The 26,287-nt window shown below is 43.4% G+C and overlaps 1 protein-coding gene across 1 annotated transcript in view; it reads right to left on the reverse strand.

Moving 5' to 3' along the window:
* Positions 1-26,287, reverse strand: part of PLXNC1 (plexin C1) — a 148,895-nt gene that overhangs the window by 47,263 nt on the left and 75,345 nt on the right. The window contains exons 10-17 of the mRNA XM_019446434.2: positions 16,796-16,935; positions 13,917-14,096; positions 11,435-11,522; positions 8,671-8,874; positions 8,362-8,547; positions 6,461-6,563; positions 3,060-3,161; positions 2,651-2,754 (exon numbers count right to left, since the gene is read on the reverse strand). Coding sequence (XP_019301979.1) covers positions 2,651-2,754; positions 3,060-3,161; positions 6,461-6,563; positions 8,362-8,547; positions 8,671-8,874; positions 11,435-11,522; positions 13,917-14,096; positions 16,796-16,935 — 1,107 coding nt within the window. The remainder of the gene's footprint in view (positions 1-2,650; positions 2,755-3,059; positions 3,162-6,460; positions 6,564-8,361; positions 8,548-8,670; positions 8,875-11,434; positions 11,523-13,916; positions 14,097-16,795; positions 16,936-26,287) is intronic.

Consider the following 26,287-nt stretch of genomic DNA (forward strand, 5'->3'; position numbering starts at 1 on the left):
CTAGAATATATTTCAACTGGCACTGTGATCAAAGACTATGATCTTCTGGTTCTCTATATCTTTTATTATAAATTCAATTGTAACTTGGGTCTTTATAGGGTTCTGATAGTTATCCTTGTTTTTTCTGGGTCCTCTCCCGTAGTGACTCCTCCCGACTTTGGCTTTCATGTCTTTCCCAACTGCCATTCAAGATTATACATGACCCTGAGTTAAATCAGTTTGGCTTCTTGCAACTACAGTTGGCCCTTTAACAATGAGGAGGTTAGGGGCGTTGATCCTCTGCACAGTCGAAAATCTGCATATGACTTTTTCCCCAAACCTAAATACTAATAGTCCACAAGGGGTGGACCCCTTCTGGTGGACAAGAAGCCTTACCAATAACATAACCCATTGATTAACACAGTTTATATGTTTTTTTGTATTGTAACTGTATTCTTATAATAAAATAAGCTAGAGAAAAGAAAATATTAAGAAAATCATAGGGAAGGGGGGCACCTAGTTGGCTCAGTCGGTTAAGTGTATGACTCTTGACTTCAGCTCAGGGCATGATCTCACACTTTGTGAGATCAAGCCCCGTGTGGAGCTCCATGCTGACAGCATGGAGCCTGCTTGGGATTCTATCTCTCTGCCCCTCTTCTACTCATGTGTGTTCACATGCTCTCTCAAAATAAATAAACTTTAAAAAAAAAAGCTATAAAAAGGGGCGCCTGGGTGGCTCAGTCAGTTAAGCGTCCAACTTCGGCTCAGGTCATGATCTCGCGGTCTGTGAGTTCAAGCCCCGCATTGGGCTCTGTGCTGACAGCTCAGAGCCTGGAGCCTCCTTAGGATTCTGTGTCTCCCTCTCTCTCTGCCCCTCCCCCTTTCATGCTCTGTCTCTGTCTCAAAAATAAATAAATGTTAAAAAAAAATTTTTTTTAAAAGAAGGTTTTAATAAAAAATTTAAAAAAAGCTATAAAAGAAAACCATAGGGAAGAGAAAATACATTTATGAGATTGTACTGTTTTACTGAAAAAAATCCATGTATCAGTAGACCCGTGCACTTCAAACCCGTGTTGTTCAAGGGTCAGCTGTATCTCTCTTCTAAAATAATACAGCATTGTTCCTGGGATTCCCCGCCCGCCCTCCAAAACAGTCAATTTGCAACAGTGTCTTTTGCATTCATCACTTATCTTGCTCTTGATTACCGAATTTAGAAGACAGGGCAATTTCTTTTTCAGGTCGCAGTTTTACTCCCTTCAGCACTCAAGAGCAATCATTAACCGTAAAAGCCCACACAATCCTCATGTTGATGGTAGAAATCTCTGTTATTTTATTGCTATTAAATTCTTAATGGGGATCTCAGATAGCAGGTGAATAGGACTGGTGATGTCCTGCATAGTCATCCTGATTCAGGGAATTGAACCCCCCTCCCTAGGTGGTGTTCTGCCATAGAAATGGATGGATGAGGTGGCAAATGCAAGCCTGGGTGCCTGGTACTCCTGGAGGAGAAGTTTAAAAAATATATTGTACAAGCACAAAAAACTGAGGTCTTATTTATAGCCTTCTTGATTTACAATAGTAAGGCTTGGACCAAAAAAAAAAAATATGGTGGGTGTTTTATGGAGGTATCCCAACCTTGAGACACAGCATCACATATCATGATGTCTGCTTCCAGAATTATAGAGAAACTGGAAATTGCTTACTGCATGTGTCTGAGCTTCTGAACTCTAGGCTTCTGGCCAAATGTAGATGAGAAGCTCTGGTAAGGTGATAGAAGCTCTGGGCTGGCTTTGTTTAGAAATCTAGAGTTAAACATGATCGTCTGTGTTGATGTTCCAGAGGTTGGGCCCCTCTGTGGTCACCAGTTCTGGACAAAAAAGGGCAACATGGTGAAGTGGGGGCATCAGGATGTGGAGGTGATGGCAGGCAGATGAGTGTACCTCACCCAAGACTCGGGAGTGTGAAGGAGGAAGGCTGAGTGAGTGGGGGAGAGGATGGAGGTGTTAGAACAGAGTGAGACTGAAAACCCAAAGGGTTAAAGTAGACTACTCCTCGGAGTCCCAGGACGGATTAATCAATCATTTCGTGCAACTATTTCTACTAAATGAGGATGATACGGACTGATCAGCCAGAGAACAACTGTTGAAGAGAACCATAAAAACTCGACATTGCTAAAAATGGCTGCTATCAACTCAAATTCTACACATGTCGACTTCCCTCCCTCTCGGCCCATAGTTCTTTTCATTTCCAATTGAGAAGTAAATAGTGAATAATCTAGTAGCCGCAATAGAAGTCATGCAGATAAACACAACAAATTGGCCAGCCCACAATTTATTGATTTTTAAATAAACTAGCGGGCTTCCCAGCTACAAATTCAGCTCTAAACGGGTAGTAAAATAAAGCAAAAATCATCACTCTGAACTTCTGTCCCTCCTAGGTTTTTGTTACTGGACAAAGAATAATTGTCAGTGACCCATCACTGCTTTATATCCTCATCAATCCAATTAATAATTGTCCTGCTCCCTGCTCTGCTCAAACTTGAGCCATTATTTTGTACCAAGCACGTTATCTACAGCTGCCTTGGAAGCAAACACCCATTTTGACAATAGCAACAAGCACCTTCATTATTATTCAAGACTCAACCTTAGGAATATGATCAATGCTCTTTTACCTCAGGGAAGAAAGTTCTCAGAGCAAAATGTTTGTAGTCAAGGAAGGGAACAGTTCCAAAACTATCAACCACATCCAATTTATCCATCTGCAGCTCAGCAAAGCCTGCAAAACAGAATCCCAAGAGCAATATTTTAACTCAACAAACAATGGATAAGATCTTCTGCTGTTTTGTCTAACACGGAGTATGACCTTGGTTTTCATTAAAGAAGAAACAATAGATAATTACTTGGTTGGCTGCAGAGCAGAGCTGAAATAAAACACAAAGCCAGGCCTAGACCCTGCTGTTCAGATGTCTTCTATTATACAAACAGTTCTCATTACTGTGGCCAGCTCCATTTAAGGGTAAAAAAGAAAAAAATGATTAAAAAAAAGGCTTGTTTTTCTACAAATAAAATTTTGGAGCCTACCGTCACGTATCTCTTTCCGGAGCTCGCTCTCCAGGAGCTCCAACTGTTGGCTCTGTTTGCGACTCAGCTCCTTCGATTTGTGTCTGGTCACCCCCACGGCCGCTGAGGAGACAGACATCCAGCATCAGATTGACATGTTAACTCAAAAAACAAACAGGAAAACCAAACCAACCTTGACATTTCTTTTAGAGAGAGAGAGAGAGAGACAGGAAGAGAGAGAAAGAATAGCATTTAAGAGATGGAATTTATCAAAAGGAACATTCCCAGCAAGGGGTCACTCTAAGGAGGAAGATGCTAAAATGCAGCGGGAAAACACAAAACTACCCACCTTAATAGTAAAAACTAAATCAAATAACCTTCACTTGTAACCAAAGATCCCAGCTGGCTGAAAAGTAATGAAACGAGCCAAGTTTCCCTACAGCCATAGGCCACGTATATTGTTCCATTCTTTTTTTTTTAATGTTTCTAAACATCCCTGGAGAAATAAAGCGGAGCTGCAATTGTAGAAGGAAACCACAGATCGACGGCGAGCTATATAAGTCAAACTTGCATAGATCAAATTGGGTGACATGGTGAGCCGTCCACAATGAGCCCTTGGATCTGGGACATTGCTTCTTTCCCCATTTCATCTGGTTTCTAACTGTGCTGCAGAGAAGCGCACTGAACAGGTTTGGTGCTCAGTCCACGTCCCTGCTCTACCAATTATGAGCTGTGTGACCTCTGGTAAGTTCCTTAGCATCTCTGTGGCTGGCTGCCTCATCTGTCAAAGTGCCGGCCTCACTGTGACGTTGACAGGATTATAAGGAGTAATTCACAGAAAGGATTCAGGAGTTGTATTTTAAAAACAATACCCAACAACTGTCGGCTACACCCTTATTCTGGAAAGGGTTTCCTCCTTTAACAGAAACTTCATGATAAAAGGATCCCACTACCAGTCGATGTGAGTGATGCAGGAGGAAACAAAACTCAATACAGTTCTCCACAAAGTCAACGGCGTCAATCATAACATGCATTGTGTATCTTCAAAATAAGGATGGGGCACGCAGTGATTTCCAAATTTATGTGACGACGGAACCCCTTTTTCTAGGAGTGTGACTTGGGGTTACAGTTCCTCAGGCCACACTTTGGGCAACGCTGGCTCAGGGAGTGAGGCAGCCACGTCCATCAAGCAGTGGGAATTTCATGGCTGACACCTCCAGGGGAAGCCACAGTGGAGAGGTTTTGCAGGTGGCAGGCCTCAGCCGGGTGTGCTTCGTGTTTTCACTAACAATGTGACCAATGAGCTAAGATATTTGTACACTTCACATTTGTTCCAGCTGCTGGTGACCCATGGTGCCCAGGAATCACGGTAAGAAGGAGGTGAGAGTTATTTTTTTAAAAATTTTTAAGGTTCATTCATTTTTGAGAAAGAGAGAGCGTGAGTGGGGGAGGGACAGAGAGTGAGGGGGACACAGAAGCCGAAGCAGACTCCAGGTTCTGAGCTGTCCGCTCAGAGCCCAATTTGGGGCTTGAACTCACAAGCTGTGAGATCATGACCCGAGCCAAAGTTGGACACTTAACCAACTGAGCCACCCAGGAGCCCCGTGGAAGGGGATGAGAGTTTTAAAGGGCTTTGCAGATGCTGATGAAGCCAAAAGCCATGTGTCAAACTGAGCCCCCTTCGCTGTCAAGAGCATAAACAATCTCTACAACAAACTGAGAGGAGTGATGAGTCACAAGAGCACAGGAAGAGATCAGAGGTTTCTAGTAAGTCACCACGTAGAGGTGACTCTATGGTGAGACTGTTCTATCTACTGCTGCTTCACACTGGCGGAGTCTCAAATAGAGCTCAGCATTTAGAAGTATTCTTCTTACTTGAAGCGAGTACCAGCCAGGACCTTATTAAAATATCAAGCCCAATTCTGGATTCCCGATACATAATAGGGGTGGACAACTGGGGACGAAGCACAAGAAAATAGCTGAAACGATCAACAGGGCAAAATAGGGTCTTTGCAAAATGAGTTCATTCCATTGGGTGAGTTCATCGCACACGGGAGTCCTTCCCTCACTGGACTCAGAACCAGCTGGGAGAAAGGGCCAGGCCTTAACTCATTCTCTCCAGCTCCAGAGACTTGCGCAGTGGGTGCTCAGTAAACACAAGGTAAACGGACGGAGGGATGGATGAAGGAATGAAGGAGTGCATGGAAGGAAACATTGGCAACTATTAACAGAAGGTGTCAGAAAGGCAATGCGTGTGTTAAATCAAGGAGTGCGCCGCGCTTGGTTGGTGGAGGAGAGTTCTGTTTCTAAGAAGGACAAGAGGACACAGATCTTAGACGAAAAGCAGCTCAGAACCAGGCCACACACTACACGACTACAGGGACCAGGTACACAGATGAGTCACGTGGCCCAGGTGGCGAGACTGTGGCAAAACCCCAGTGACCACATGCCCTCTCTCAAGGTGTAGCTACTACTCAGCTCCAGTAACCGGAGCTATGGACAAGTGGAGACCCAATGATCCGGGTCTTTCCAATTTTCAAAAGATTGTTTAAAAAATGTGAATCATTTAATTATTGTTTTTAAGTTGAAGTATAGCTGGCATACAAGGACACTGGTTTCAGGTGCACAACGTAGGTGACTCACCTAATTTTAAACAAACAAAACAGATTGGCAGCCGGTGAGCAACCAGCTTCAGCCGGTGAGCAAGCACCATGGATCTCTGTGCTTGGATGAGCCTTGGGACACTTGAATAGATGGTGCGGATCACACTTCTAAATTTAAGTTTATTTTTATTATTTTGAGAGAGATATAGAGAGCAAGTCGGGGAGGGGCAGAGAGAGAGAGGGAGAAAGAATACCAAGCAGGCTCCATACTACCAGTGTGGAGCCTGACGTGGGGCTCGAACTCAAGAACTGTGAGATCATAACCTGAGCCCAAATCAAGAGTCGGACACTTAACTGACTGAGCTGCCCAGGTGCCCCAGTACAGACCACACTCCTAACACACAGTTCCGCCAGGAAACGCAGAGCTGCGGTGGGAGCAGGGGCTGGTGTTTGGTGAGGTGAGAGGCAGGAGGAGATGACTAGATCTTGAAAGTCCAGAATGCCAGAGCAATTCTGAAGGAGTAACGTAAATGGGCCCTTCATCATCACAGTTCACAATATTGGGGAAGTGAAGTGGACTATATTTCTCGAGCACCAAGATACCATCTTCGTAATCCAGCTTTGTATTAATAAGGCATACTAAAAAAATGTCTAGAAAGCCCTCAACGTGTACCTACTATTCTTTTCCCAAAGTTGTGATTTGGGTTTTCATCCATTAATACTTAATTGAAGCAAACAGCCCCTGAAAGCTGAGAGTCTGCTGCCTGATGAGACGCCTCAGGGAGTAATTTCTCTGACAAAATCAAACAGGACACTTACCAAAAATGACAATCACGAGCAAGACGGGAAGCACAATCAGGAAATACCAAGTGGTGGGAACTGTTTCCTGCTCAACATAGAGCTCTAAGTTTCCCAGTTTGACCTGATGAGACAGAGTGTCATTAGACTCAGTTGAGTTGGGTGCCATATTTATATACACCCTTTTTCCTCCAAATCATTTTCCCCAAGATGCAAAAAGAGGTGACGAGCTAGGTAGGATATATGAATTCAAGTCCCACCTCGGGCAGATTAGCTATGCGATCTTGAGCACATTGAGAACATTCACTGTGCCTCAGTTTCCAGATATGTCAGTTGAGGTACACTGGACTACACCTGGAGATTTTAGAATTTAGTCCTCTTTGCCATAGGGGTTTAACTTAACCATCCGATCCTTACTTTCCTCATCTTTAAAATGAGATGTGGGGTTGTCTCTTCGTAAGTTTGTCACGAAGACTAAATGCACTTTATCATTTAAGTAGGCTCACGGCAGTCCTGCTCAAAACTCTCCAGTGGCTTCCCAGAGCTCAAGACCAAGCCCTTGCTATGGCCCACAAGGTCCTAATCATCTTTTACCTCTTCCTGCTCCCTCCATTAACTCTCCAGCCTTCTGGAATATTCCCCTTGCTCAGTCTGCTCTAGCCACACTGGCCTCCTTGTAGTTCCTCAAATGCACCAGGCAGACTCCAGACTCAAGACCTTTGCAGCTTGCAGTTCCGTCTATCTAGAACCCTCCACACCCCAGAGAACCCATGGCTCATTCTCTCTCCTCCTTGAGGTCCTTACTCACATGTTATCTTTCCAGAGAGACCTTCTCTGCCCACCATTGTAAAACTTGCATCACTGCCCACTGCTTCATTTTTCCCAACGGTGATCACCACCACCTAACACATTTTTAAATTATTTCCTTCACTACATGACTCTTCGGGTAATGTCCACAAAGACAGAATTTTGGGGTCTGTTTTCTTCTCTGCTGTGTCCCCATCTCAGTATAGGCACTCTGGAACCATCTCGTGAACAAAGAATACTAGCACCGTTCTCAACCAATGTGGGAGCACTTGTAATGTCAGTTGGTGCTCTTGATTTATAATAATTACTACCCTCTTTACCATACAGATGGACAAAGGGAGGCTCAGCAAAGCCAAGTGACCTACCCAAGGCCACACAGCTATTAGCTGGTGCAGCTGGAACATGAACACATCTTTTTTTTTTTTTGGCTTCCAGTCTGATGTTCTTTTTCCTTGACCTTTATTCAATATTTACGACTACAGGTCATAAAGCATTTTTTTTTTTTTTTTTTTGGTATAGACTGTGAAGAGCCTCATATGGCATGAACACCATAAAGACAGACTTCTAATATGTTTCCTCTCCCAAGGGTCTCACATCTTTATTGTGGGACATAAATATAACCGTGATGGGACCCTCAAACATGTCGGGGAGAGATGAATTGCAAGTGTGCCTTTGTGGTGGAGGAAGTGGCCACAACAACACATAGATTATCTGGTCTCCATCAGAATCTAATGCTGCTTTGAGTATGCTGGGAATCTGCTAAGACATGTCACTGCCACTTTTGGGGAAAGAATGACAGCTCATTCGTCAGTGGTCTAGAGATTCCGCCTGCAGATGCTACAGTCCAAATGCATGGCTAGAACAAAAGCTATCAAGACTCATTAGTATTATAGACAATGGTGTGTTCAATGCTTTGACATTCCAATAGGCACATGGATGGATTCTGCCAGCTATTTTGTAGGAATTATGCTTGTGCTCGCAATACAAGCTTTGTTTATCTGCTATTTAAAGTGAAGATCTAAAGATCCACGGCAGATTCCACTCTGGCTTCTGTTTAGCCAAGGAACTGCCCCAACTGAGGTAAAACCAATAGGTAGGGCTGGCAGATGACTCACACGGACTTTCTTGGAAGAGGTGTCAATGCTGTTTGCGTTCGTGATGCCTTTAATTTTGCAAAGGATGATGGTGAGATCTTGATTTCTAGTAATATTTTCGAAACTGCAATTTAATTGCTTATTTTCCCCATGGAAGAGGGTGATTTCAATGTCTGTCTTGGAGATGTTGAAGTCATCATTTTCTTTCTGTGAAGAGCAAAGAGGAGATGGAGAAATCAGGGCGCACGAGGGAACCCACAGACACGAGCACACCTTGCCAGTCGCGAAGGGCAGGGGGCACATCCCACCCGAGATAAGTGAGAAACATACTTGAATTTTCACTTCCAATTCTGTGTCCCCCTCGGGTTCGACCCGACACCCTGTGAACCTGGGGTCCTCAAGATACTGCAAGCTCCCACAGTCCAAGTAGGTCTCCTGGACTCTCAGCTTCACGGTGACGTTGGCCCGTGCTTTCGAACCCTTGAAGCTGGGGGCTGAAAACCTGCAGGAAGTCGCCATACAATATTCGGAGACCTGACGGAGGAGAAAAGAGCAGTTTAACAACTTTGTCACTGAGTCCTAGCCCTAGGATTTAGGAGAGAGGCGACCCAGCCAACTGAATGGCTTTGTGCTTCCAATGTCTCATCTACGAAATGGGGACAGTGATACCACCTCCCCCACTCACAGGGCTGAATTAACCCAGAATCAAATTAAATGAGATGAGGGCCTGTTAAACGAAATGGGGGTTAAATTAAAGGAGATTACATGTGCAAACATGCTTAGAATAGTGCCTGGCACACAGTAGGTACTCAACGAATGCTAGCTCCTATCACTGTGGACATTACTAGTGATAATGAAAGCAGCCAGGAGGTTATGCAATGGAAAAAGGGTGCACAGGAAGAAGGAGGCTAGAGAAAGAGGAAGACTTTGCACCAAAGGGTCTGTGCGCGCTGCGAGCCCTCAAGGCGTGTTGTGAAATGTGGGCAGGGAGGGGACCGTCCTCCAGTGAGGCCATGTGCACTACCGACTGCATCGCTCCTTGTGGAGGAGCCTTCAGTGACACTTAGCAGAAATCACTGGCCGCAAGGAGGCAAAGGCTTTGCAGATCTAATGAGAAGTAGGGGAAGACAAAAGCAAAAGGGACAACGTGACCCCCCCATGAAAATGCAGAGCATGAAGACTGGAAACAACGCAGAAAGCGTGGCCTGCTTTACAGGTTTATTTATACAAAACATACATATGGTCATTTTTAGGTGTGCAGAGAGACGGGCAGAGAAAGTTGCTGGAAAAGAGATTGGTAAAGGTTTTAAAGAAGAACATTAATATGGGGCGCCTGGGTGGTTCAGTCAGTTGAGCGTCCAACTCTTTATTTCAGCTCAGGTCGTGATCGCTTGGGTCATGGGTTCGAGCCCCGCGTCGGGCTCTGTGCTGACAGTGCAGAGCCTGCTTGGGATTCTCTCTCTCCTTCTCTCTCTGCCCCCTCCCCCAGTTCACATTCTCTCTCTCTCAAAATAAATAAGTAAACATTTATAAAAAAAAAAAAAAATAAGGAAGAGCAATAAGGGCCGCTTGGCTGGCTCAGTCCATGAATCATGCAACTCCTGATCTCAGGGTTGTGAGTTCGACCCCACGTTAGGTGTAGAGAGGACTTAAAAATAAAATCTTAGGGGAGCCTGGGTGGCTCAGTGGATTAAGCGTCCGACTTCAGCTCAGGTCATGATCTCACAGTTCGTGAGTTCAAGCCCCATGTCAGGCTCTGTGCTGACAGCTCAGAGCCTGGAGCCTGCTTCGGATTCTGTGTCTCCCTCTCTCTCTGACAGTCCCCTGCTCATGCTCTGTCTCTCTCTGTCTCAAAAATAAATAAAAAACATTAAAAAAAATTTAAAAAGTAAAAATAAAAATAAAATCTTAAGAAAAGGGGGCAATAAAACTTGTGAAAAAAAATTTGCTAGATGATGAGTTTTCCTGTTTTTTATTTACTTTCTAATATTGCAGTTGAAAAGAGAGGGTAAGACGAGGCCATAGGTGGGAGGATCTGATGCAAAGATCTGGACAAACAAAACCCCCTTCCCCTTGAACCCCTCTCCAAATTCCAGCCCTAGATCTGTTGTTCACACTTCTGGCAATATTACGAAACAAAAAATGGCGTGTGTCCACATCACGGAGACATGGCCTGGAATCAGATACGAGGCAAGGCCCGGAACTGGCTCTGGCTATGTCAGGACGTGGATGCGTGTATGACAGGGACGTAAGGAAGACTCAGGAAGGCCATCTGCACCTAGGCTTGAACCCATACTGGTCGCAAACATGGCCAGGTCTGTGGCCGTGGGCAGACCTTCCAGCTGTGGCAGGAAGTGGTCAGGCAGGAGAGGCTGCTACCTTCACATGTCTCATTAAGGAAGGAGAGAAAGGGGGAGAGAGAGTGGGGAGAGCATCTGAGAAGTAAATTAGAAGTACACTCAGAGGCCCCAACCTAGATCTGAGAAATCCATCATTTTGTGTGACGAGGCCCATGTGTGACTTGTGGCGGTGTGAGAGCTGGACAAGGGCCAGAGACCAGACCCCCTGTGTGGGGAAATGCAAAGTCAGAGGAGGCGAGGTCGGAAGGAACGGGACCAAACCAGACCATGGCAGGAGCAGGAGTACATGACAAGATTTCTGGGGGCTCATGCAGGTCACTTGGCCTCTGAACCACAGCTTTCTCAGTACGATGGGAACCCTGCCACCATGTCTGCACAAAAATGCTATTCTTCTAGATATCTCGCCTTCACCCCTCACAAGGCATGGTCACACATAGTCCTAAACGTGGTCGCGTTAAAGTGCCTCCCTGCAAAGCCCACGTGGAGGAAATGGAAGGCCTTGTCGCCCCAGGCTCATTCCTCTCTCCTCTGTGCCACAATTGGAAATACTCAACCACAAGGAGAGGGTCTTATTATTTCCATTATGGCCCAGATGGTGTATACCATCCAACAGGAAAAAGCTTGTAATACCACAAAGGCACAGAAATAAAAGATATTTCCCAGTAGATGTTAGTGTGATGAAAACAAAATCATCCTTGAAAATTACTATTATTACAAGGTAGCTGAAGACTTACATTTATGTTTCCTTTTAACTCATGTGAAATGATTAAGTTGTCAATTACGTCAAAATTTCTGCCCAGGATGGTTATATTTTGACCACCACTGCAAAGAAAAAAGCAACAATAGGAGTTTCATAGTAAACATACAGGAATTTTGCATTTATGAGCAAATCTATCATTTTATTCACACATTAAACCCGGTTATATTTAGAGCCAAGTAATACATTTTAATTTCAAATGCAGGACGATTATAGACATCTTTTAACGACACTGACCACAAATGCGTAGTTTTCAAGATACATAAATATAAAAATTCGGGTCAGATCTGGTTTTAATTCCAGGAAAATGCCCAAATTCTTTAACAGAATTTTGAGTCTTATTATATCATGTTGCCACATCTAATCAGATCATCGGCTGTACCTTGAAAAGGTTTCACTAAACAGAATTTTGTTTGATTGCTGTTTAATCTATATTAAGATCCTTCAATCTAACAATTTTCAAAATCAAACTCCCAACCTACCAATTATACTTTATTTAGGGAGATAGGGAACATTTTGGACAAGGTAAAATTATAAATGACATTAAAACTATAAATTCCCATTTGGTAGACCATATAAATAACAGCTACGTTCCCTCTCTCCAAAACCAAGCCAAATGATTTCACATATTCTCAGCACATAATCACATATAAGCAAAGTGGTCATTAGATGTGAAATAAACAGCTGTCCCCAGCTCCGGCTGCCCTCACACCCCCATTCATGTAGGTCATTCCAGGGGACAGGAGCCTGGGAAGGTCAGCTCTGTTCGCCAGCCGGGCCCAGGATGACAAGACTGGGAGGTGAGCCTGGGCAGGCCAATTTGTGTAGGGCAGAAGGAAGACATTAAGCCCTGAACCTCCAGTCACAAGGGGTGGGGGGGGGGGAAGGGTTGAGCTGGCCTCATGCCAGCCTGTCGTCGTTACTAGAAAACGTGCTCTGCCAATGGCCAGACTGCCGAGCCACATTCTTGGCCAGGCAGACCTCAGAGACGCAGTCACAGAATATCACAGGTGACTGGACATTAAGAAGCCTCACAAAATCACTATGTTTGCATCTGAAGCTAATGTTATATGTCGACTATACCTCAATTAAAAAATAATAAGGAAGCCTGATTTTATGGCAAAGCAGAACACTGGTGGTTCAGAGCACCGCAGCCTGGACCCAGACGGCCTGGGAGCCCAGGCAAGTTGTTTGAATGCTCTATGCTCGGTTTCCCCATCTGCTAAAGGGGCTATTCCTTCGGTGAGGATTAAATGAACTACTAGATACACCACACAAGGCACGTGGGGACTGTCACCTCAAGGCTCGCTTTTACTGATAGGAAGGATTTAGACCCAGAGCAGGGAGTGCAATGCTAGAGGCTTGGTTGGGGAATTTCCATTTTTCTCGTGCCAGTGTCAGAGGCACAGGTGTTGACGTCCTGACCCCCTAGTCCCTTGGAATGGGGCTACATGTGGACATAGGTTCTTTCAAGAGGTAATTAAGATGAAATGAGATCACGGGGGTGGGCCCTAATCCAATAATCTGACTGGTGACCTTATAAAAAGAGATTAGGACACAGTCACAGAGGGAAAACCAAGTGAAGGTACAAGGAGGTGACCATGTCTCCACAAGCCAAGAGAACAGGCCTCAGAAGAAACCAACCCTGACATCCACTTCTGACTTAATCTTAAGTAACAATACTATACGAGAAGTGTTTTTCTCCTGCGCTTTTTCTTTAAAAAAAAAAAAAAAAAAAAAAGTTTATCTATAGTTTCATCTCGACAGTACTTTGAAAACTAGTTTCATGCTGTGTTGGTGAAATATCTTATTATGAAAACTGTCGTCAGGGTCATATTCCAAATCTGAACGTGAATTTAAAACTCAACTAGGCAGAGGACTGTTTTTATTTTACTTTTTTAATATATAGGAGTCATCTGGAAGAGTTTATTTTAGAATGTCAATCTCTCTTAGGGAGTATCTTCGAAATGTAGGTACTGCTTTTCATTTCGATAGCTCCCGATATCTCCTCAAATTATTCAAAACAGCGTACCCAAACCATTATGAAATGAAAGATGGAAGAGAGAAGCTCAGTGTCATGGGCAGGAGCGAGGCGTGGTACCTTTGTATCAGAAAGGTAGGCTAAGAACGGATACCACAATTCAAAGACCATTGTGAAAGGCAAAAGATCATACAACCTGAAGAGAAACCAGAGTGCGAGCAAACGTTTTAGCCGTGAGTTTCCTGGCAGCCACAGCTCAGAGTAAAGCAGGATGTGCTCCCAGTATTCACGGTGACAGTAGGAAGCAGTCTGCTGGTCAGGAATATGTTTGGTTTCTAGGAATAAATCCTAAGGGGAATTCCGGGAGAGGAATTTAGATAGGACTATTATTTCTGTATTTATTTGTGGAAAACCCATGATCTCTACGCACATGGCCCCTTTAAACACAATGACAGAAAGACAGGAGTCTAGAAAGCACCTGATCCAGGTGGTGGCAGGATATATGAGGGAGCAGTGAGGCAGAGCAATATATGACAAGGGTCCCACAGATGTACAGTTCCCGCCATCGAATTGGATACACACATCCTTCATTTCTTTTCGGCTTGACGGTAGAGAGAATTTCATATGGGTGTCATTTAGCACGTGGCTGACCTGTATTCTAGAAAAGGGCAGAAAAACAACTCTTAAGTGACACAGACACGGAGCACAGTTGTGTGCCGAACATGACGGCGTACGAATTTTACTTGAACCGCAACAGTTCACAAACAATCAGAACAGCCGCACGTAAGTGCGGGTTCATCAGGGGCCACTTACCACGGTGGGGATCATCTGGGGCAGGGTTCCTCTTTCTTTTTTCATTTGTATGTTTTTATTTGCAAATGTCCCTTAGAAGTGGGGAAAGGAGAGGTAACCAGTTCCCTTAAGAAGTCCTATCAGTGGAACATGGACTGTGTAGGGTTTCCTGTTAACGTTGTTGGGTTTGAGAATGGCACGGTCCTTATCTGTGAGAGACATATACTGAAGTAGGTATGTGTCAAGGGATATGGTGTCTGGGAGGTGCTTTTAAAACCTCCAGCTACCCATGCTCCCCTCCTCTCCAAAAATGAAACCAGACTGGCAAGATGTTGGCAAGTTTGGAAGCTGGAGGATGGGCACGGAGAGGTTCACCGCGCTCTTGTCTCTTGGGTATGCTTGGAAATTTCCACAATGAAAAGCGTAAGAAAAAAGAAGTCCCAGTTAGACGGTAGAAGGGGAGAACTCCGCCCCAGGCAGAGATGGGGATTCTGCCATTCTAAGAACAGAGTGCCCATGACCAAAGTCCATGCCAAGAGCGCAGGGATCTCAGGGTCAATCAGCACCAGAGCCGAGCTGCCTCCCAAGGAGGTCTAGACGAGAAATTAGTTGGGAATATCCTGGGTGCTCCTGACATCCACAGGGCATGCCCTTGATGCCCCTCGGGAGTCAAAGCAGAGCCTTCTACAACATTCCCTCTGTAACCTGCACTTCCTCAGTACATCATGTCTACAATGACCCTCTAAAGCAAAAGATCACTAAGACTGGGTTGTGCTGAATAATTCTCAGCATGATTATGCTACGTGCGAATCTACTGTTACTACTTATAGGATATGCACATGATTATTAACATTAATGCACATATCCTTTAAGTAGTAATAATAGATCCTAACATAAGGCGAATTCAAGAAGCATCTGAGTCAGTGTGCATTTACACTATGGCAGATTTACATCCTAAGCTTTACGTTCAGAGCAAAGCTCTAGGAAATTCATCGTAAAATGGCTAATCATTAAAATTCAAACTTGTTTATAAATTTTGGAAGGAGAGAGGTGGAAATGGGGGTCATTCCACTATTATCCTCGTATTTTTCCCTTCCGAATAATTAGGCATTTGAAAAATACCATATTAAAGGAGTGTGGGATTACGGCATGAACTCAGATATAGGATTAACTGGGTATTATGTTTACTGCTTGTGAACTTGGGTTCACCACTCTGATGTGGTTACTGAAATGCTACATGCAGAAAGGTCTCTGAGTCGTTTAATTGAATAACTGCAGTATCTCAGGACACATTCGGAATTGAAATGAGAGCATAAAGAGTCAAAAATAGGGAAACGCTCTGAAAACCGGCTTATTTGCCAGTGAAGGTGATTGCCTTTCAGCGAACACACAGGTGTCTAACTTCACAGATTTCAACACAACATGAAAGATTTGCGCAGGAAGGTATTTAGCCAGGATCAACGGTACCAAAACACCTATGCCGCATAGATACAGCCGCTAATGTGTGCTTGATAATTCTGGTAAATGGCAAAACACAGTGGAGCTACCAATGAACAGCTTTCTCCATCAAGATGACAGACATCCTAAATTTACTGTTAGGAGGGGAAGAGGATGGCAGTTATATGCAGCAAATGAATTAAAACAGAAAATTCAGTAAATAAGTGTGGCAGATTAAAATGCTGTGCAAATCTGTTTTAGTAGTTAAAACCCAAAACACCATGCTTCAGCAGATTGTCTTTGATGCATCCCCATGATGAGAATGAGCCCAGTATTCTACTTCATATAAACTACAATGTCTTCTAACTTCAAATCAACCCAAACTTACAAAAGCTAGCAAGCAGAAAACTCAAATTATCTGTTGTGTTATTATTATTGCATCTCTTTTGGGGGTACGATTTGCACAAGGGTGTCAGTGAGACGTGGAAAAATTTTTTTCTCTCTCCAGGTTTGGTTGAAAGGACAAGTTAGGGGGGAAAGAAGTCACAGAAATAATGATGGTCAAATGGTACACTGACCAGATATCTGTGTTGGGGTGTTTGGTCTTTTTTTTTTTTTTTTAACTACTAATATATGTTCCAGTTAGTTATTAGTTGAGCCTGAGACCAATCCAGTAAAGAGAAGGCTACAAGGAATAACAGAACATGCCAGAACGTTTCTTTTTTCAGCTTTGGGTAATACATCGGAAGAGCTGTCATAGTTTTCCATCAGATTCCTAAGTATGCAACTATTTTTCTAAGCGCATCAGCTTCAAGATGTCTGTTACTCAAAATACTTGATTCTGGTAATGGAAATGAATCAAGACCTCAAAGAGGCAACATCCTGAAATTAGTGGGTTCTGAGGCTTTGGGGGCTTACAGGGGACAGATTTTCTCACAGTTAGCTTCCAAAGCGGTGTTTAAATTATTCTACTTATTAAAATTATGTGATAACAAATATGTAGATGAACTGCCCACTTTGGCACGTGGAGATACTTTGAAAAGATTATAATCACAATGATACTCTTTTGGCATAAGTGAAAGCTTTTTACTATATTACCAAGGATAAATAACTATGATTTCAACTCACACATCCTTATCACAAGTACTGGTTCCTTTCAGGATCATTGTAATGTTGGATGCCTGGCTAAAGTTTGCTCCCGTGACGATCACGTTACTTTTCCCTAAAGTCGATATTTTCCGTGGCTCAATGGACTTAATGTAGAAGACCTGTTGGAAATAAAGATTAACACACAAGATCAAAGCTAAGAAGTGGCATTGTTCCAAAAAATCTGTTTACGCGCTGCAGTTCGAAGAAATCACTGGGAAATTACGACATTTTGCAAACACAAGCAGACAGTGTTTAATGAAATCAATGAATTCAAGGAAGAGTGCTGAAGATTCATGTCTCTCAACATGCGACAGCATGAGGTCAAACCAATTAGTCTTTGTCTCACAAGACAGTTGAAAATACAGTTGAAGAGTCTGACATTCTGTCTGAAGAGTGAGATCTCACTGGTGTCTCAAAAATGCTCACGGCCTCTGGAGGCTCACAATATAACAAAATGAAGAAAAAGACAAGGAATCCACTGATGATAGGCCAACAAGAGTTATCATTAAGCTGGAAGAAATGTTATTCTGGATAAATTTAATTCCCAAGAAAGCAGTGTCTATTTTTTTTCAGTTTTTTTTTTCCCCCCAGTTAGGCTATTTGAATCAAGGGGTATACTGCAGGGGAAAACCTCCAGAAATCAACTTGTTCAGTCACCTAATACCAAGTACTTGGATGCCAAACCACTGTGGTCAACAGTTTCCTCTCCACGGCACCCATTATAACCTTTATCAGGCCTTTCTTTATCACGAAAATTTCCCATGTGATAACCTGCTCCCTGAGGCCCCATATCACGTAGACTTTTGCACCTTACTTCTTTACTTGCAAAGCCTGATTAAATTCTCCTTAAACAGACGGGGTGGGGGCTTTATTTGCTGGTAGGCATCACTTTCCTTTCAAAGACAAGACAATCGTGATTTCTTTCACTTTTCTTCTCCAGATGTCACCATCTCTCATTTTGATCATTCTGTTATTCTTTGTACAGACCGCTCCCCAGCACATCTGTATTCTTCTATAATACGGTGACTAAAACAGGACAGAAAAATTCTCTCCGGCCAATATAAAATACAGTTCTTCAGCACCAGTGCATTTCATACTCACACTCTTGACATTTGGAAACAACCCCCAAGTCCAGAGACGCATAATCACGTGAAATCTGGCTAAGCCACAGATGCCAACTGTAGCCACGTAGAGGCTAAAATCTAGGAGGAAGCCACTTATGGCACTGGGAGAGCATCAGTTGTGCCCAACACCTGTCTACCACCTGCTTCTTGAAGCAGCCTCATATTCTCTGCTCCTTCATATGTGTAATGCTCATCATGATGGACTTGCCGGGCTGTTTGGGCTGCCCCTTCTGCTGTGAGGGATGTTTTATTCTGTTCCTCGGCAAACACACGTGCTATATGGTAGAGCGGTCACCATCGCTCATTATCACTATGGATTGGTTCTGCAGGTTGAGGTAAATCCATCGTTAATGTCATCACAGCCATGATGTAAGGTGACAGAGAATTGATTTCGGTGACAGAATTTATTTTAATCACTTAGTAGAGGACTTTAGTCCCATATTTATAGAATCATGAAGGGTCTGAAAGGGTCACTTTAATTATTCTGTTATACTTGACTGCCTTTTATGGGGGAAATTATCTGCACGAGTGGTACTTGGAATGGGGGGATTAGCAAAGACTTCAAGATAAATCCCTTGCAAATGTCAAGTGTGTGCTATATAGCAGAAGGCTTACTCTTCGCTCTGACATGGTGACAGCTAAGTGAACAAGTATTTATTGAACATGTACAGGGTCCCTAGAACAGTGCTAGGTGTTTGTAGCAAGCCAAATCCAGTCCATCGCCTGCCTTCGGATGGCCCGTGAAAAAAATGTCAAAGAAGTAATAATGTTCCACGACATGTGAGAATACATGCATTCTGATATTAGTGTCCACAAAGAAAGTTTTTCTGGATCATAGCCACACCTGTTCATTTACGTACTGCCTGCGGCTGCGTTCGCACTACAGGGACAGAATAGTTGTGGCAGGGACCGCGGGGCTCCCAACGCCTAAACCATTCACTGTCTGGCTCTTTGTAGAAAAAAATGTGCCAACCCTTGCACAGTACAAGTCCACTGCCCTTCTTAAGGAGGCAAGATGGGACTGTGTTTCGTTTCGTTTTATGTGAATCCCAACGAAGACTCACATACACATCCAAGTCGGCCGAGAGCCCCACGTTTCTTTCCGGACAGCCCTTCTGGATTCCTGTGTTTATACTGTGATATCTCCTCAAGCAAGATGTTCGAACACCCCCAAGTAAATGCTACTTCTCTACTCTCAGGAGAGGATAAAAAGAGCCTTATAACTAATGTAAAAAATATTTTCAGGGGGTTGTATTTTGCTCCTTAAATGGTTCTGGAAACACCATCAGAAGACCCACCACGTTGCCTTATGAACTTCTTATTTCTCCCTGAGCAGAGACAGCCCTGCTACTTCGAAAGGATTTTATTTTTAAACCTTATTGTTTAGAGAAGTTTCCATTGGCTGTCTACGATGAAATCCAGCCCGGTCTGTCTCTTGAAAGCTGATGCTTCCAGTCTATTTGCAAAGAGGGTCCGATTAGTTGTCCTTTGTTTGCTTGGAGAACCTCTCTTAATGTTAATAAGTGAGTTAAAGAGCCACCAAGAGGACCTCATCAAATCAACTGTGCAGGTGTACAAGGAAAAAAAGAAAACGAGAGGGTAGCTATATGGCTGTCCTGTATGGCTGCAACAATTCTTAGAAATATAACATTTTCTATTTTTACTACTAAAGGTTTTTGAAAATCCTCTACAGACAGAAGGCAAAGAATGATCTCCCGACAAATGTTGCACACGCTTATTGTAGATCTATTTTATATTTTAATCAAGAGTTAATTTCACAGCCTGGCGTGAAGCAGCGGGCCCAGGAGCTGACACATAGTAGGGGTTAATTTAAAAACATAATCTAGTTTGATCCGAAAAGACACTTCCTTAAAGCCTTACAGTGAGATCCTGCCCTCATCTTAGGTCCAAGAATTTCCATATGTCAAATCAAAATGCCTCTGACAGCAACCTTCACAACCTGTGTTGTCCAGCAATTAACCTCAGAATAGTCTACTTCCTGTCAGCTACATTTTAAAGACCTAAGAGTTATTTCTAAATGGCTGCCCAATTGTAAATTATTTAATAAGGTCCTACGAACCTGGTTGCTCATGAGTTTAGATCACTCTCTATTTTGTATATGAGAGCACATTAGAAACTGGTTAATTCGGTGATTACAGAATACCCGGCTATTTTCATTTTTTTAAAACAAAGTCGTTCTAAGATATTGGAAACAGCACAACCACTAAGAAATAGTTATTTCTGAAAAGGTCTACGAGGATTGCTTCTGACAGTAAGAGTACTTTTTTTGTGAAGTCTGACGTCAACACAATTCAAATTACCATGACATTAATGGAGAAAATACTGCTATGATTGAAAAGAATATGGGAAAGAGGTGCATTAGGAAGGCTCAGTTTATTAAGACCAAATTGTACTCTATTAATCTGTTTAAAAAAAAAAATCTGAATATAGCAAAGCTCTCTGTAGGCCTGGACCTGAATCGACACTCAGTAAAACGTCTCTCAGAGTTTCACTGGTGAAATTAGTTCAAACAGGACCGCATAAAAAGTCACATGGATTCAAAACCAGCTGGAAATCTGAAACCAAAGGACATTAGAGAGATGAAAGGTAGCACAACTAATTAAAGGAAAGTGTCCTGTAGGGCCCTACAGGGGTGAATATTTGGTTCGGCATTATTTAACATCTTTATTAATGACTGAGAAGGATGGAAGTAATGTATTCATGAAATGTATAAATTGAAAAGAGCAGTGACCGGCAGCGGCGATGGGCAAAGTATAAAAGGAGGTGAGACATGGAAAGAAAATCCAATGCCACCAAAGAAAAATTAGAGCACTAGATAGAACAACATGGTCCTCCGTCTGCTTTGCTCGGCCCCCAGGTGAACGCTCCTTCATGGGGTCCCCAGTAGAGGCCCCAGGAAACTTGGGACGTAACCTCCAGTTGGTCCCAGGAAGGACCAAGGGTCAGAACGGCAACTGAGATGGCCCTTGTGAAGGTCCTGTGCTGAGAGATCAAGGCTCATTTCTCTGACCTGGGGACCCTGAGGTGGGGCTGCCAAGGCCACTCCACAAAGGCGTCACTCTTGGCCACTGAACTTTTTGAATGTGGCAACGCAGAACCGGGCTGGGTGACCGGGACTCCAAGACAGGTAACTCTTGGAGGTAACTCCTCCCTTCCACAGAGACCCCTGACTGCGAATTAGGCTCAGCCACTCCAAATCCACCCCTCTGCTGAGTTTCCAGTCAGCACGTGGTTCCTGCTGCTCCACTCTCCTACCGGCCTCAGTTTCCCATCTTGAGCCTCTTCTCCTCTCCCCGTCCTGGAGAGGATACCAGCCTGGCCTGGGCCTGAATCCTCCATTCTGACCACACCCTGACCTCCCCTCCCCTCTGGAGGCTTCGATACTAACACACTGCCTTCGTAGCCTGTCGCCCCACCCATGTCGGCACCACCGATGCCAAGAGAAGCCAATGTTAGTTTTCTCCCTTCCAGATTGACCTTTTCCATCAATATGACATCATTTAATACTTGTTTATATTCAATTGAGGTCATACAATGGAGAGTAGTGGTTAAAGCGGGGGGCTCTGGAGTCAGACTGCCTGGGTTCAAATCTCTTGCCTATTATTTACTACCTACTTACCCTCTATAAGCCAACATTTCTTCATCTATAAAATGGGAAAAAATAGGTCCATTGTGAGGCTTACAGAAACAGATATTCTGATCTCAGGATATAGCATCGGCTCAACAAATACAGGCCACCACTATTTAATTTAGTACGTTCTGGAACTCCTTCTTACATCTTCTTCTGATGTACATACACACTCAACTGCTTCATGAAAATGAATCTTCCTTCCTCCAAAATATTAGAAGTTCTACAGCGTAAGCTCCTTGAGGACACACATTGTGACCACCTGTCTAGCACATAGTAGGTGATCAATAAACACATTTTATTAAAAAAAGGTTTTTTATGTTTTATTTATTTTTGAGTGAAAGCAAGAGACAGAGAGAGAGACAGAGCTCAAGCGGAGGAGGGGCAGAGAGAGAGGGAGACACAGAATCCGAAGCAGGCTCCAGGCTCTGAGCTGTCAGCACAGAGCCCCATGTGGGGCTCGAACTCCCAAGCTGTGAGATCGTGACCTGAGCCGAAGTCAGACGCTCAACCAGCTGAACCACCCAGGTGCCCCTCAACAACCACATTTTAAACGCACGGGTACATGAACAATTGCTGGTGAATCCCACAGCGCCTCGCACGTGCTACGCCCATAGAAGCTACTCCACAAGGTCTGTGTTAAACTTAATTTCACTTTTAGAGGTAAGGTCTCTGCAAGGGTCAGTGTGGATTACCTGTGAGAAATTAAAACGCACATTCAGAGGTGGAGGAGGATAAGACGAGGTGGTGCAAGGAAGAAAAAGTAAGAACCACGTGAACGTAAATCCCCCAAGGGCAGGAGACATGGCTTCGTAGGGCGTATTTCCACCCTAGAGAGACAAGCACACTGCAAGGAATAACACATATTACAGCCACACCGTATCATCGATCTTCATATCCTTTCTCCGAGAACAGGAAAGAGAGGGCAGCCACCTCTTCTCACTGCAGGTGGAGGCACCAGATAGAAGACTGTTTAAGAAAAGGAAGGAAAAGAGGTGAGTGCCGGGCGACAGGGCCAACCGTCTGAGACAGACCAGCCTTCAGAGCTGAAAATACTTCTCATCCAAAGGGCAAACCCAGGGTTTTGAGTTCATTTCCCTCTTTTGGTGGTACCTTTCCTTAATGCAGCCCCTCCCAATAAATGACAGCACATACGGGAAGGTCAGGTGAAGAGACTGAGGATACAGTCGTGACACCGTGAGGGCAGCAGGCCCAAACCGTGATCGCACCAGGAACCCCATGTCCTAAATGCTGTGTCCTTGGACGAGCAAATGCATACATTAAAAGACAAATGTCTCAAGTAGCATCCTACTGCTGCTGAAGAACAAAACCAAAACTCCTATGCCTGGTGTGGAAGACCCCAGAGATTCAGGCCACGGGGTCTTTTAGGCCTTGTGTCCCACAGGTTCCTGCATCCTTCTGTTCCAGGCAATTCAATTACGTGGGGTCTCCTATAACAGACGCCCTGGAATTTTCTGGCAACCCACTATACTTTTGCCTATGCTGGCCCCTCTGCTTAGAACACCCACTCCTCTGTTTTCATGTGTCTCGTCCCTCAACGGTTGGCTGAAATGCCATCTCTGTCTATCAATCCATCCATCAATCAAAGCCCTAACCAACCACACTGATTAAGTGTTTTTAGCTGCCAGGCATTGGGCTTAAATAAACAGGAATGACTAAGACAAGTCTGCAGGCACAGAGAGCCTCTCCGGGTTTTGTGTACTTTCTGGTACTTCTCCTATGTTAGTACTTTTTTTTATCTTATATTCTTACTTGTGTACTTATGTATAAGATTCTTGAGATTGACAGAGACACATGTGTTTGATTCATCTGTGTCCTCCTCTTTGTACCCGTGAAGCTCAATATAATGGTGTCTACTGGGTGCTCAATACACATGTGTAGCAAGAGCCAATCCCAGCTCAGCATCATGAAGCCTAAGGTCGTGTCTGCACCATTCACATCTCCTGTCTCCAGTGCCTGGCAAACAGAAAGCACTCGATACATAGGTGACGTGGGAAGATGCATTGAGAGAAAGTTCTCAGTGGCTTCTCTGCTAGGAAAAGTGTTCACCACTTCATTTGAGGCCAACACAAGACCCGAACTGGAAACGCAGATTTACATATCCATGTGACAAGGAACGGCACTGGTGTATGCCAGAGCATGAGAAAGCCCTCCTGCGATCAATACTACTCCATTCCCTATTAACCCAAATCGAGAAGATTCTGTTCGAAGCCACATGTTAAAAAAAAACATTCCAGGATCAACACAATACCTTTCTCCAAAGAAAGAAGGGTCATTCACACAGCAGCACTAAAGACATTGCCTGGGCTTTTGGTTATTTTCAGCCAGTTCCTTTAACCACATGGTGTCAAAGGTCAAAAGGAATGGGGAGACACAATGCAGGAAACCAGGATGCAGTGACTTTTTTTATAACATAAAAGAAATTTTAAAAGTCATTGCCTGGATCACCACTCAGCAATAAAAAGGAACACACTATTGACCCATAAAAGAACTTGGATGAATTTCCAGAGAATTATGTTGCGTTAAAAAGGCCAGTCCCAAAAGGACTCATTTTGGATGATTCCATTTAAATAGACTCCTTGAAATGATAAAATTATAGAAATGGAGAACAGATTAGTAGATGCCAGGGATCAGAAAGGGGGAGTGGGAGGGAGGAGGGAAGGGGAGTGTGGTGATAGAGCTGTTCTGTCCCTTGACTGTTGTCACTGTCAATATCCTGGTTGTGATATTGTGTTATGGGTTTTGCAAGATGTTACTATTGGGGGAAAGTGGGCAAAAGATATCGAGGGTCTCTCTTGTTTTCATACAAGTACATGTGAATCTACAATTCCCTCAAAATAAAAAGTTTAATTTTTTTCCCAAAAAGTCTTAAAAAAGAAAAGTTGGAAGACTCACACATTCCGGTTTCAAAACTTATTACAAAGCTACAGTAATCAAAACAGTGTGACACAGGCATAAAGACAGACCTAAAGACTAGTGGAACAGAACAGATAGCCCAGAAGGAAACCCTTGCATATCTGGCCAAATGGTTTTTGATAAGGGAGCCAAGACCATTAAATAGGAAAAGGACGGTCTTTTCAACAAATGGTGTTGGGAGAACTGGATATCCACATGGGAAAGAATGAAGTTGGATCTTTACCTTACACCATATATGAAAATTAACTCAAAATGGATCAAACACCTAAATGTAAGAATTAAAACTATATAACTCTTGGGGCTCCTGGGTGGCTCAGTCGGTTGATTGTCCAACTCTGGGTTTTGGCTCAGCTTGTGATCTCGTGGTTGGTGGGATCAAACCCCACGTTGGACTCTGCACTGGGCATGGAGTCTGCTTGAGATTCTCTCTCCCTCTGCCTCTGCACCTCCCCTGCCCTTTCTTTCTCAAAATAAATAAACATCAAAAAAAAAAAAAAAAAACCCACCAAAAACCTATAAAACTCTTAGAAGAAAATATGGGAGAAAAGCTTCATGGCAACGGATTTGGCAATGGTTTCTTGGATGGGACACCGAAAGCACAGATTAAAAAAAGAGAGAGATAAACTGGACTTCATCAAAATTAAGAACTTCTGTGCATCAAAGGATACTATCAACAGAGTGAAAAGGCAACCTATGGAATGGGAGAAAATATTTGCAAGTCATGTGTCTGACAAGATGTTGATATCCAGAATCTATAAAGAACTCCTATAACTCCATAACAACAACAAAAAACAAACCACCTGATTAAAAAATGGGCAAAGGACCTGAATAGACGTTTCTCCAAAGAAGATACACAGATGGCCAACAAGCGCATTGTAAGATGCTCAACATCACTAATCTTTAGGGAATACAAATCAAAACCACAATGAAATACCACCTTATATCCACTTACAATGGCTACCATTAAAACAACAACAACAACAGTAACACAAAAATAACAAGAGCTGAGAGGATTTGGAGAAATTGGAATGCTTGCACACGGTTGGTGGGAATCTAAAACGGCAGACTACTATGAAAAACTGCATGGCATTCCCCTCCAAAATTAAAAATAGAATTACCTTATGATTCAGCAATTCTCCTTTTGGATATATACCCAGAAGAATTGAAAACAGCCTTCAAGAGATATTTGTACACCTATGTTTATTGCAGCATTATTTACAATAGCCAAAAGATAGAGGCAACCCAAGTGTCCATCCACAGATGAATGGAAAAACAAAATGTACTATAGACACACAGTGGAATATTTTTCAGCCTTAAAAATAAGGAAATTCTGACCCATGCTGATATGGATGAACCTGGAGGACATCACGTTAAATGAAATAAGCCAATGACCAAAAGAAAAATCCTGTATGATTCTACTTACATGAAGTCCCTAGTGTAATCAAATTCATAGAGAGAGGAAGTAGAATGGTGGTTGCCAGGGGCTGGGGGTGGGGGAAGAGAAAACGGGAAGTTATTTTTTAATGGGCATGAGGTTTCAGTTTTGCCAGATGAAATATGTTCTGGGGATGGTTGGTGGTGATGGTCGCACAACTGTGTGAAGGTATTTAACACTACTGAGCTGTACGCTTAAAAGTGGCAAAGATGTAAACTGTGTTAGGTGTGCTTTACTAAACTCGAAAAAAAAAAACCCAACTAAAATGACAACAAAGGATAAATTTAATTTTTTAAAAAAGCCACCGCCTCCTTGATCCAAATACC

The sequence above is a fragment of the Panthera pardus genome, unplaced genomic scaffold (assembly GCF_024362965.1).
Source record: "Panthera pardus isolate Hobbes unplaced genomic scaffold, ASM2436296v1 HiC_scaffold_6, whole genome shotgun sequence".
In the NCBI taxonomy this organism is placed as follows: domain Eukaryota; kingdom Metazoa; phylum Chordata; class Mammalia; order Carnivora; family Felidae; genus Panthera; species Panthera pardus.